The sequence below is a fragment of the Serinus canaria genome, chromosome 2 (genome assembly GCF_022539315.1).
Source record: "Serinus canaria isolate serCan28SL12 chromosome 2, serCan2020, whole genome shotgun sequence".
Lineage (NCBI taxonomy): Eukaryota > Metazoa > Chordata > Aves > Passeriformes > Fringillidae > Serinus > Serinus canaria.
Window position 1 is genome coordinate 14556514 of NC_066315.1, and position 12190 is coordinate 14568703.

Consider the following 12190-nt stretch of genomic DNA (forward strand, 5'->3'; position numbering starts at 1 on the left):
TCAGGGAAAGAGGTATTCATGAAAAGGGCTTTCGTTAATCTCAAGGTATATAAATGTTCTGACTGGTACAAAGCCATGTCTTACTTTATTTTTTTTCCTAACCCTTATGGCAGAAAGGGTAGGTTTCTTGGGCTTTTCCCCCTGTGTTTTCTTCATAACATTTCTTGAGATTAAATGCTAGAAATCTTCCATGAACACATTCAGAAGCACTGCTTCTGTTTTGTTCTTGCCCAGGGACTGTGTTCAGTGCAGAGCTTTCGATAAGGGCGAGAAGAAGGAGACGTGTTCCCAGGAATGTATGCACTTCAACATGACGCGCGTGGAGAGCCGCGACAAGCTGCCGCAGCCCGGCCAGCCCGACCCCCTGTCCCACTGCAAAGAGAAGGACGTGGATGACTGCTGGTTCTACTTCACTTACTCTGTCAACTCAAATGGTGAAGCCAATGTCCACGTGGTGGAGACCCCAGGTAGGAACATGATGCTGCCTGTTCCTCCTTTGTTGTTGATTTGTGCATTTGTTGGGTGCCTCTGGTTGATTTGGGTGAGTTAAATGCATTCAGAAACGGGTGCCTGTTACCTGAGTGACAGCTGTGCATGTCTGAGTGGCTTTAGAAGAACATATGTCTCCCTCAATCTAGATTTTTCAAACCCTTGGGCTGTTAGAAACAGATTCTATTTTTTAAAAACAAAGGTAAATCAGATATGCATATTTGTTGAAACATTTCCTGTTTGCACTTGATGTACTCTGACTTACTTTATCTCTCCTGTAGCAAGTCCTATTTAGATAAATTTTGATATTTTTTTTTTACTAGGTGTCTGTTATAAACAATGGTGTCTCTGGGGTTTTGTTCTTTTTTTCTTTTCCTTTTCTTGGTAATTTGGTATCAGTCTACATAAAATTGTGTACTATGCTGCAAACTGCTTGAATTTTTTTATGCTGAAAACCTTTGCTTTGACTTGACTGTAGTACCTTCAGTAATAGATCCCAAAATAATTTTGTTTAGGTAATCTCTAATAGATCAGTCTTTGATAGAAAAAAAAGAAAAGTGAGACCAATTCTATAGCTCCATCAATAATTTACCATTTCTTTACCAAGAGTATTGTTAGTTTGAATCACTGGATATTGTATCTAACAGTGCAGAATGTATGGTTCTGTGCATTAGGAATTTGTGGTCTCCTGATTTTTAAAAGCCTGATAGAAAATGCACACCTTAGAGATTTAGTGCTGTATTATATACCTGAGGAATTTTCAGAATTCATCATTTTGATGATCATGACTTAACACAGTCCGGTGGCTAGTGGCTCTTAGAAATAAATGCTGCTTCAATTCAGAATGTTTTAAATTCTCTACAAAAGTAGTCATCAGTATAGAGGAAGAACTTGACCTGTCTCTCCTAGGACAAGCTATATATGCCCTATGCTTTTGGGGCTTGATCTTCTCATATGCAAACTTCTGCTGCCTCAGCTCAAAGGTGACTCAAGCCATTGTACATGAGGAGGCACCTGAATTTGTGCCGCACAAGTGCTGAAGGAACGAGTTCTGGCCAGTAGAGCTGTGTTCTGTGGAGAAGACACTTGTTCCTTACTGGCTCCCAAGGACTTCCTGTGGTGTCCCTTCCCACTTCCCTCACTCTTGCAGAGGCAGCTATGATGATATGGAGTGTGGGGGAAGCTGTGTTCTATCTACAGTTGTTCTGTTGCACAGGACTTGCATTCATTTGCTTCTGACTCCTTCAGTCTGTGCACTGAGCTCTGCAAAAGCCTTTCTTCAGTTTGTGATTATTGGGAATTTTATATTAATAGTGGAGTTGGATTTTAATTTGGAGAATTGTTATTTCTGTGTCAGCCACTTTAAATCACCTTGCATCTCATCACAGTCTAGAGCTTCCTTGTGAGGGGAAGAGGAGGGGCATACACTGATCTCTGTGGTGACCAGTGACAGGACCCAAGGGAATGGCCTGAAGTTGTGTGTGGAAGGTTTAGGCTGGATATTAGAAAAGGTTCTTCACCCAGAGGGTGGTTGGGCACTGGAGCAGGCTCCCAGGGAAGTGTTCACAGCACCAGCCTGACAGAGTTTGCACAATGTTCATAGGCACAGGGTGTGACTCTTGGGACTTCCCTGTGCAGGGACAGGAGTTGGACTCAATGATCCTTGTGGGTCCCTTCCAAATCAGGATATTCTGTTTCTGTGTGCAGGGCCTGTTCTGCTGGTTGGCATTTGTACTGCCACAGCTTTGACTTGGAGCTCTCTCATACAGTCACTAGTTATTTTACTCTTAATATTGTAAATAATTAGCTTAAGGAGTTAGCAGGGTATAGACTGTATCTTCAGAACAGGTGGTTCTGTTGCTAAGATCAAACACAAATTAGAAGGATAAAAATAAGCTGGAATGTTACAGGATGTACATAGTTCAAAATTTCTGTTATTTGAAAGAAAAGTAGTATTGGCATATCTGATATTCAAAATACTGGCTTCAGTACAAAATCAAACATTAACAGCTTCTGGATATGCATTACCTTCACCGTTTTGTAAAATCATGTTTCCCTTGCTTTGTTCCCCAGAGTGCCCCAGTGGTCCTGACATCATTCCCATTGTAGCCGGTGTGGTCGCTGGAATTGTTCTTATTGGACTTGCATTATTACTGATTTGGAAACTACTAATGATCATTCATGACAGAAGAGAATTTGCTAAATTTGAGAAGGAGAAGATGAATGCCAAATGGGATACGGTGAGTCAAGAAGCTTTTCTATGCATAAAAGCTGCAGTAGCGGAGGAAAAATAGAAGATTTTTGTTCATGTGCTTTAAAGTGTTTCAGATTTTAACCAGTCCTCTCAGAGAAGTGTTTCTTGAGGCAGAAAAGAGAGCAGTTACTCAGGTTTAAATAACATTTCATAGAGGAAATGTGATGGTGACAGAACAGTTCAGCTTTGCAGTTCTACCACACTTTACAGCCTGTGATTAAAACATTTATTACAAAGATGAGTCACTTCTGTAGAAAGCGAAGAAGAACATTTTGCACTGATTGAGTGCATACTCATGCAAATACTCACACAGGGTTAGTTGGGAGACTTCCATAAAGTCACAAAGTCATGGCAGGTACTGGTTTGTTGAAATCTTCCCAGCTCTTTGTCAACAGAGAAATGTGCAAGGAAAACAAGCCTGTGGTCTATGGGCTTCCATGGACTGTGGAATTGCTGCCTCTGGGCAGTGTCAGGAGTCTGCTAATCAAGAGCCCCTTCACTACAGTTCTGTAGAAGTCAACGCCCCCATGTGCTTGATAAGAAAATATCTTTTTAAAAAATTGTCCTAGGAAGCCTTTTGGTTTTATTTAAGAAAAATTTATTAATCTCATACCGGGGAAAAAAAATTACTAACATTTTATTTTATGCATAGCATGATTCTTTTTCAGTGATAGTTGAGAATGTTGCTTTTTTTTTCCTGTTGAATTATTCGACATTGACCATTTCTTTTACTTCAGCAAGAAAATCCAATATACAAGAGCCCTATTAACAATTTCAAGAATCCAAACTATGGACGTAAAGCTGGTCTCTAAGTCTCAGTTTGTATCTCCTTTCATTTTCTTTCCTTTTTTCCCCCCTTTGCATGTCACTTCAAACTCACTGTGTGTCACAGTCCGTTAATCACATTTTGAGTCTTGCTCAGTGTATTTACTTCTGCTTTGATTGTGGGGTTTTCAAGAATGCAGCTTGAAAATTTTTAACTGGTTTTGACAGCAAGATTGCTTACTTACTAATACTGCCAGTACTGGCTTAAACTATTCTACAAGTGATTTTTTTAGGTTTTTTTTCTAGATGTGTGGATACATAACAGAGCAGCTCCTAGGATTGAAGAATATTTTTGGATTGTAGAGAGACACACAAGGGGATGCTTTGTCTTCTAGTTCTTCAAATCAGCAGTCAGTTTGCTTAAAATCAATATTTTTTCTAAGCTAGATTAGATACTCCTAAAATATCCCAACCTATAAATATCACTGTTTTTATTGGAATAGCTCTGTGAACATGCAGAGTAGCATTACTTTTTTTTGTCAGTTGCTTTGGCTTATTAACCTAGTATAGACCTAGTCTGTAATTAAGGTATGAAATGCATATTCTCTACTAATTTTATAATTAAATATGCACCTCATTTTTTTCATCCTTACTTCTACTGAAACTGGCAATATCACAGTCCTTGTAACCTAGCCAGCTTTAGGGTATCCATAGATATGGAACATTATAAGACAGGAGGAAATATCCTTGTCCCCTCTAGATGTTTTTTTCACTCAGTTTCTTACTCCCTCCTAAACTCAGCCTGAGCAGCAAAGTAACAGCAGTGTCCAGGAGAGGAAGTCAGTGAAGCACAGGGGATGAGTTGATACCTTCTGCAGACTCTCAGACTGCCCTTCCATGAGTGCTGGAGGTTCTCCTCCCCTGGGACCCCCCCAGCTGGTGGGGAGGGAGGGACAGGGAGGCTGACATGGGGAATGGATGTCAGAAGAGCACTAAGAGAAAGTAGTGCAGAGATGAGACTAGAGGGAGGGGAAGGAAGAAATTGTGAAGGCAGCACATCCATTAAACATCATAGAGTTTTTTCAGAAGCCAGTGGAAGGGGAGGATCTGTATCTCTAATTTTATACTGTCTGCTGTCTCCCTTTTTCCGTGTTGCATTCAAAAGATTTTGTAAAGGAAAAATAAGGGGAGAAAGCAGAAACAGAATATTTAAGCTCTTACTTGGTCTTACTGTGACAATAGTTCCAAATACTTTGTGTAGCATTTCAAGCCCTTCCTGATGAAATACACTTTCCTTTTCCCTTCACAATCATTTCACTTTGCAGTGTGTCCAAAATGGATTGTAAACAACATTCCTTTTGCCTGCTACATCAACCACATTCACCTCCTTTTCATTTTTCTTCCCAGAGCCAATTATTCTGGGGAGGAAATTGAGTTTTTGGTCTTTTCTAACACTTCACATACTCCATCTGGTTAAGTCTCTGTTTCCTGTTCTTCTGCCATTCACTTAATTGTGTATTTTCTGTTGCATGCAGGACAAGCACCTAACAAATATACAGTGTGTAACTTCCATTCTGTGCTCTTGTTCTCTACCCTGTGACTCTTCAGGATGTAATGTTTGGTGCTGCCATTTCTCCTCAAAATGTATTTCCTGCAAAAAGCTTTCCACTGGTGTAAATGGAGAGATTAACTTCTGCCTTTTTGGTTCACCCAGATGTAAAGGTTAAAAGTGTGAAAGGGTGTGGTTTGGGTTTTTTAAACATGACTTTATAATTTTTGGTATTCATAGAAATATTAGAAGTCTGGGTAGAGAGGGAGGTGGGTTTATTCTTATGGACCACTGGAATGGAGGAGGTCAGAATTCTCAAAGTAGGTGAGCCATGAGATGTAAAACAAGGTCCTGCTTTTCCCTATAGATAAGATTTTCTGGTGGTTTTAGATTATTGCCATAGCCTCTCATTTAGATGAACAGTTGCCTTGTAATGTCAAGGCAGGAAAGTCATCTGAAATCCCACTATATGAAAATTGCACTGTAGTAGATTCCCTCCAGGTGTGTGCCTACACAAATTAACTTTGTGCAATTTGTGTGACCTTTTCCCTGCCCTACAGCCATCATCCACACACGGGCTGGGGCTCTGTGGTGAGGGAACTGCAGCACCTGGCGTTTGTCATGGACCAGGTACTCAGGTATTTCCCTGGTGCTGGTCCACAGTGGTGCAGATGATGCCATGGCATCCCAGTGGTCAGTGCTCAAGGCAGCTGGGTCAAGCAGAGTTCTCTTTGCCCAGGTTCTACTCCAGTCAGTAATAAAAGCTTTGGTGCAATCATGCTTGTAACAAGTCTAAGGATAAATTTCTTCTGGACTGAAAAGCTGTGTCACAAATTTAAAACACAGAGCTGCTATCTGTAGTGAATGCCATTACCTCTCCTGCATGGGGATAGCTTGTGTATTGTTAAGCATCTTCAAACAGTCTCCAAATTCAGTCATCTTGAATTTCACAAGTGATAAACACATTTATATTAGACACTAATAATAAAATTTAAGAAATTTAAGTCTGTAGTAATTTGGTTAGCCTTATTAGCATCTACTGGTTAAAATGGAAGAGAAAATACAAACAATTCCAAGTGCTCAAAATCACAGGGATTTGTTCATCTCCTGAGTTGGTTTTATGCCTGTGACTTGCCTTGCTGCTGAATGATGGAGGTGCCCTGGTGTGGGAGCGGAGATGCCGTGTTTTCAGCCCCTGTGCTGTGAATCGCAGTGCTCAGTGTGCCCTGGTTTGTGGCTCAAGGATGGAGGCAGGGTTGGATGGGGCTGGCGGTGCCCTCTGGCGGCCGCCCGGGCACGGAGCCGGCCCCGCGCTCCGGGGGAACAGCGCTGGACAGCAGCGGCGGCTGGAACAGTCACAGCCAGCTCCTGAACACCGTGTGCATGAGCTTTAACTCGGGTTCTTACAGTGACTTAGGTCTTAAACCCACTGTAATTTCAGTGACTGTTGAAACACTGAGCCCCTGCAGCAAAAGGAGTAAGAAGGTTAACTGAACACAGAACTATTCTGTGTAATAGTTTGGTCTTTATGTGACACTGGACTGAACTGTTGTCCTCTGAACAGCCAGTCTGGCTGAAAGTGAATGTTGTTGCAAGAACATAGCTCTTTATTCTTGGTTTAAGGTACTTTTAAAAAGTACCTCCGTTTTTATTTTGTTCAGTATTTCACTGAGCCTAGTATGTAGTAACTGTTTGTTAATTTTAATTTTGGTTTAAGTGTGCATGGAGTTTCCAGTTGTAGGGGCATGTGGCAAATGTGTTTTCCCTAATTCTGCATGTTTAAACCAATGTATTCTCTGCAGTGCCATGAAGAAAAGGGAGCATTTAAAACCATACCATTTGTCTAAGACATCGAGTTTGGAATCCCATGTTTTAAGTGGCCAATTAAAAAACTGGAATGCTTCTAATGTCTGAAAATATATACCCTTTGCCAGCTGTGAGGGGCCCTGAGCAAGGGGAGCATCATGGTGGATTAGTGGATATTTGTTTTAAGGAAGAGCTGTGCAGGAGACCCTGCCAAGGCAGGGTGGTTGGGGTGTGGCTGGAGCAGCCAGGGCTCTACCAGAAGAGAGCAGGAAGGAACCTGCAGATCCATCAGGTGCCTGTGTTGCAGTTATAGGCAGGAGAGCCTCAGGAGCCATTTAGCTGATCAAATGTCAGGTTGGGTTAGGCTGAAGTGTTGCGAATATTGACTAAAATCCATTATTTGTAATGGGAACTGAGACACTGACCTGACATGGGGAGACAGCTAGTCAAGTGCTTTATCCTGGGACCTAAATCCCACTGTGTGCTTCTGAGAAGTGCAAGTACAAGGGAAAGCAGGACAGAATTTCAATATCCTTATAGGGCTTATGCTAAATCAGGAGCAGGAGAACTTCAATTCTGACTTCTCTTTAAAAAGCAGTATCATAAAAAAATTGCAATCTTCATATACAAATTGTATTTTAAGCCTGATTTCAGGTTCAAATTAGTTGTGTGACTAGCACCTAGCAAATTTTGAAGTTATAGTCCTTACCTTTAGACCCATTCCTAGACTATCTCTCTTTTGCAACTAGAAGATGTGAGTGTATAGCCCCTGTATGTGCTGGGGGGAGTCTGCTCTGTAAAATGTTGGAGGCTAACAGCACATTACATAATGAGTTGCCATGGAGGAGCTGTACAATTACTTCTACTCTGCATGTGATGCAGCCTCTTATGCTTACCGACTTCCTCTGCATCATAAACTTTATTGGTTTATATTTAAATTTTTAAGAATTCTCTGTTAAAACTTATCAAGGAAATAAGCAATGTACATTGCCAAGAACTGTGAGGCATAAAGAGATACTTCAGTACCAGATCAAATCCCTCATCCCTGCATGTTTTTCCCATTCTGTTTGTATGTTACTATTGAAAACCTTTTGCTGGAAATATTGGGGAAGGTCATAATTTTGCATTGATTAATAAGTCTAAGAACTAGCCACATCACATGATTGTCCATGATTTAAAATAGAAAAAAACCCAACCAAATGTTACTCCTCATCCCTTCCCAGACCAGTAGGTGATACACTTCTAATCAAGGGAGCATTTGCCTGGGAACTCATAGAAGGGGAAGGGACTTTTGCTGTCACACTGTACTTGTGACACACAGCCAGCACTGAACACCCAGCTCCTCCTTCACCTCTGTCCAGGTGGCATCGACTCAGATCTTGAGAGACCGAACAGAGAGCTTTGACTTCCATTGCCTGGCAATGCAGGTTCTGCCTGGACAGGTCTCTTGCATCTAGGCAAGATTGGATGTGCCTCCTTGCTCTTTGCATACTAGAGAAGCTGGCTGTGAGGAGAAGCTGGCTGTGAGCTGTTTTTCTGTGAAAGGAACCATGAGAGCAGCTGCAGGGTCTCCCTCAGCAGCAGCCTGTGTTGTTGGGGTAGAGCAGTTACTCATCCTGTGCTGGGCCTTGCAAAGAGAAGGCAGCAAACTTCCCAGGAGCCATGATGAGAATGTTTCACACCAAGTGAGGTTCTTGCTTGCCTTTGGCACATTTTGTGGTATTCCAAGGTGTTTTTCCCGGTTTATGACCCTGAAAAATAGACACCTGGTGTTTGTGCATCAATTGATTGAGTGTAGGAAAAATTAGTTTAACCTGAAATATTGTAAATGGAGTTAATATGGTTTTACTGCCCATCTCACATTGGGGTGGGGGGAACTCTGAAGGGACAGAGATTCCATCACTGCTGCTGAAGGCCACAGACAGCCCTGGCCAGGGCAGCACTCGAGCTGAATTCTGCACTGAGCTCAGTCTCCTCAGGCATCAGGTGTGTGTGCACAGAGGAGCTCTGTGCCAGCAGACAGCATTCATTTAGGCTGAGGTTCAGGCTGTGCTAAGAGCTCAGAGCTGCAGCTCTGGGCCGTTCTAGCAGTGGTCCTTTCTCCTGTGAAGATTTATCTGTTAATTCTGAGTTCAAGCTGTTCATCTGAGGTGTGCAAGGATGTCATAAATGAATAAGATTTACTGAGATAGAAGGAAACCTGGGGGAAAAGGAAGCTAAAATAAGCCTCATTTAAGGGGTTTTAAATCTCAGCAAGAAAGATGTAAGCAATTGTTCTGTAGCCTTGTCTCATATCAGTAGAAATAATTGTTTTATTACAGCATCTGCACCAGTACAAAAGTTTCTTTGTTTTATCTGTACATTTTGCTCTTCTGGGGGTTGGGGAGACCTGCAGGAATAAAATGAGAATGACGAGTACTGAATGTTCACTGTAAATATTGACTGCTAGCAAAATACTAGCAGTCTTTCCACCTTGTTTCTAGAATTCAATTGCAATGTAAGATAAACTGTTTAAATGTTTATTATAGCAGAATGTGGTTTGTGGTCAGTCCTGGTGTCAAACATTGTTGTTTACAATTCTGTTCTTCTCTGTAAACTGCCCTGGGCTGCAGAGCCCTGGGTGATGGCTCAGCCCCGAGATTCAGCTGCCTCCAAGGAATTCTGTGGTGCAAATGGAACAGGATCCTGCTAACCCTTTGCTTTATTTATTAGCTGTGCATGCCTTTGTTCAAGTTACTAGAAGGAAAACTAGTTTGACTTAAGCTGTTTGTGTGTACAAACAAAGCATTAATTAATGGGTAGTTTCTTACGCTAATTTTTATGCTTCTTGCAAACACATATCTTTTTTCATATCTTTAAATGTTAATATAATTTTTTTTCTTTTTCTAGGGTGAAAATCCTATTTACAAGAGTGCAGTGACGACTGTGGTCAATCCTAAATATGAGGGAAAATGAACACTGCTTGTATAACTTCACAACACTGTATGCAGTATAGCAACTTTTGTAGTCACAGTAAGATAGATTTAGGGCAAGCTGCAGTGATTTTACTAACACATTACATACAGGTTTGTTTCCTGTGTGATAATGTACCATATGTAATTTTATTTTTTTAATTTTTTTTTTTCCTTTTTTTTTTTTTTTTTTTGCAAACAAGAGTCATTGGTGCCAGAAGTTGGACAAAAAAAAACAAACTTGAGATTGTGTAGCCTAGTCAGCCCAGGACACATGGTGCCTTTTTGACCTTTCCCATTCCAGTGCTGTGAATCCAGGTCTTGTGCAGGGTGTGATGCTTCATGGCACAACTGGGAGGGAAGGGGTTAAAGCAATCAGCATGAGGGCTCTGCCTAGCCATTTAGTATTAAACTTTTTAGCTTTACAGGGAAATCAGGGCTTGAGTTTGCAGATGTAATTAAACTCATGTAGCATGGAGCAGGTGGTTAATTGGTCTTTGACTTGCTAGATGTATGATTAAGTATTTGGTAAGTTGAGTAAGCTGGAGGGGAACAGTGTTCAAGACTGGAAAGTGTGTGCATACTTATCTTTGATTTTCAAGTTGCATATTGCCAGGTTATGGTTAAAATGAAAAGTTTTGAGAAGAATGTTAAGAAGGAAAAAATAGCTTTAAAACATGTGCCATTACTGAAGAAGTTGCTGACTGGTAACTTACTTAGTTTTTCTTTGTAAATTCAAGCCCTGGGTGGCAGTATCATGAAGTACCCTACCAAGACATCCTCAGATCACCTAAGGGCCTTACGTGATGCTCTGTCTTTATTCTGTAATGTTTCTTTGCTTTCAAGCCTGGTGCTTTGTCACCTTCTAATCTTTTAACGTATTTGGTTGCGATTCTTTTTGTAATATTTTTGTATCAACACAAGCCTTTTTTTTCCTCTTTTTTTTTTTTTTTTGAGCAGTCTTAGCTGTAAATTTGCCTTTACCTAAGATTGCATAGTTTGTCATAAGACGAGTCACTCATCATTCTTGACATGTGCCATGTATATTTGCCTCTGACCATTCAAACTGCATCATAGTCATATTCTTGTTTTAAGTGCCTTTTTATTTTAACAGATGTTCACTTTTTACAGTGCTATTACTGAAGTTATTTATTAAATAAAAGTACCTTAAAATACTTGATCTCATCTCTTTATCTTGTAGAAGTTGTTACTATTTGAAAAACCTGAGAATTGCATCTCTGCAAGGTAATAATTGTAATGATACCAAATATGCCCTGAAAGGAGTTACTGTTACACAGGATGCTGACCTTTAGGAACCCTGACCCCTATGCAGTATTACCAGCGCTCCCAAATTAGGCCAATATTTAATAACATGTGCATTAACCTGTCCACTCATTATGTTACATGTTTTCTAACTTCCTTAACAAGTCTGGTTTCAAAATGCTTTTGGGGATTGGTAGGCTGCTTTTCCATAGAGATGCTGAAAGCTTTAAGTGGCCCATTAAGAGAGCTTTTCTCAACCCTTGTCTGAACTGGGTTTCCAGTAGAGGCTTCCAGGCAGATGGAAGCTGCTTAATATCTCCAAGTGAACAGTTGCTTAAATCAGAGACAACAGCTGCCATCCTCCAGGATCAGATTCAAGATGTGTCACAGATTGTGGGACTTGCTTTAACCAGGATTGGATGATGCAGCTAAGAGAGAAGATGTAGTTCAACTAGGATAAAATCTAGATGCTGGGAACCAGAAGTAGTTGTGAATCCTCCTTGGTTTGTAAATAGTCTTCTCAGGCAGTTACCTGAATTCTGCCAGTTGGCAGAGCAGTGAACTCTTACAGTCAGTAGCAGTGCATTGACCCAGAAGATCAATGATCCCACACAAGCCACATGTAAGATCCCAGCAGTTTCTCTGTTTTAAAATAATTACAGTTAATATATAGCCATAGTGTCACTATCCTTCATCCATCCATCTCCTCAACTCCTGTCTAGTAACTAAGGAGCTGAGCTAGAATTGTTTCATGGCAGTTGTAATAATCAGAGTTTCTTATCCTGGATAGAAACTAAAGACAGAAATACAAGTCAGCTAAAGAAACTAATTCTCTGTAATCATGTGCTTTATTAACTAACTTAATTTTGCAATAGTATGTTGAGCCTCCTACCTTAAAACTACCTCTAAGTCTGCTTGGAAAGTAGTCTTAGCACAGTCTTGAGCATGAGCAATCTGGACTGATAAATTGATGCTCTGGGGATGCTGATGGGTTTGTTCCTTTTCTGCAAAAGCTACACTATGTTTTCTTTTCCATAACAAGTAAAAATTCATTCTCAGAGGAACACAGAATGCAAGTAGGATAAAAAGGAGAAGCTTTTAGTTAAGTAAAAT

At 40.7% G+C, this 12190-nt stretch overlaps 1 protein-coding gene across 2 annotated transcripts in view; it reads left to right on the forward strand.

The window, feature by feature from the left end:
- Positions 1-10994, forward strand: part of ITGB1 (integrin subunit beta 1) — a 42097-nt gene extending 31103 nt beyond the window's left edge. For both annotated transcript variants that reach the window (XM_030230274.2, XM_030230280.2), the window contains exons 14-16: positions 235-467; positions 2563-2729; positions 9753-10994. In XM_030230274.2, coding sequence (XP_030086134.1) covers positions 235-467; positions 2563-2729; positions 9753-9818 — 466 coding nt within the window. In that variant the 3' untranslated portion in view covers positions 9819-10994. The remainder of the gene's footprint in view (positions 1-234; positions 468-2562; positions 2730-9752) is intronic.
- The last annotated feature ends 1196 nt before the right edge of the window (positions 10995-12190 follow it).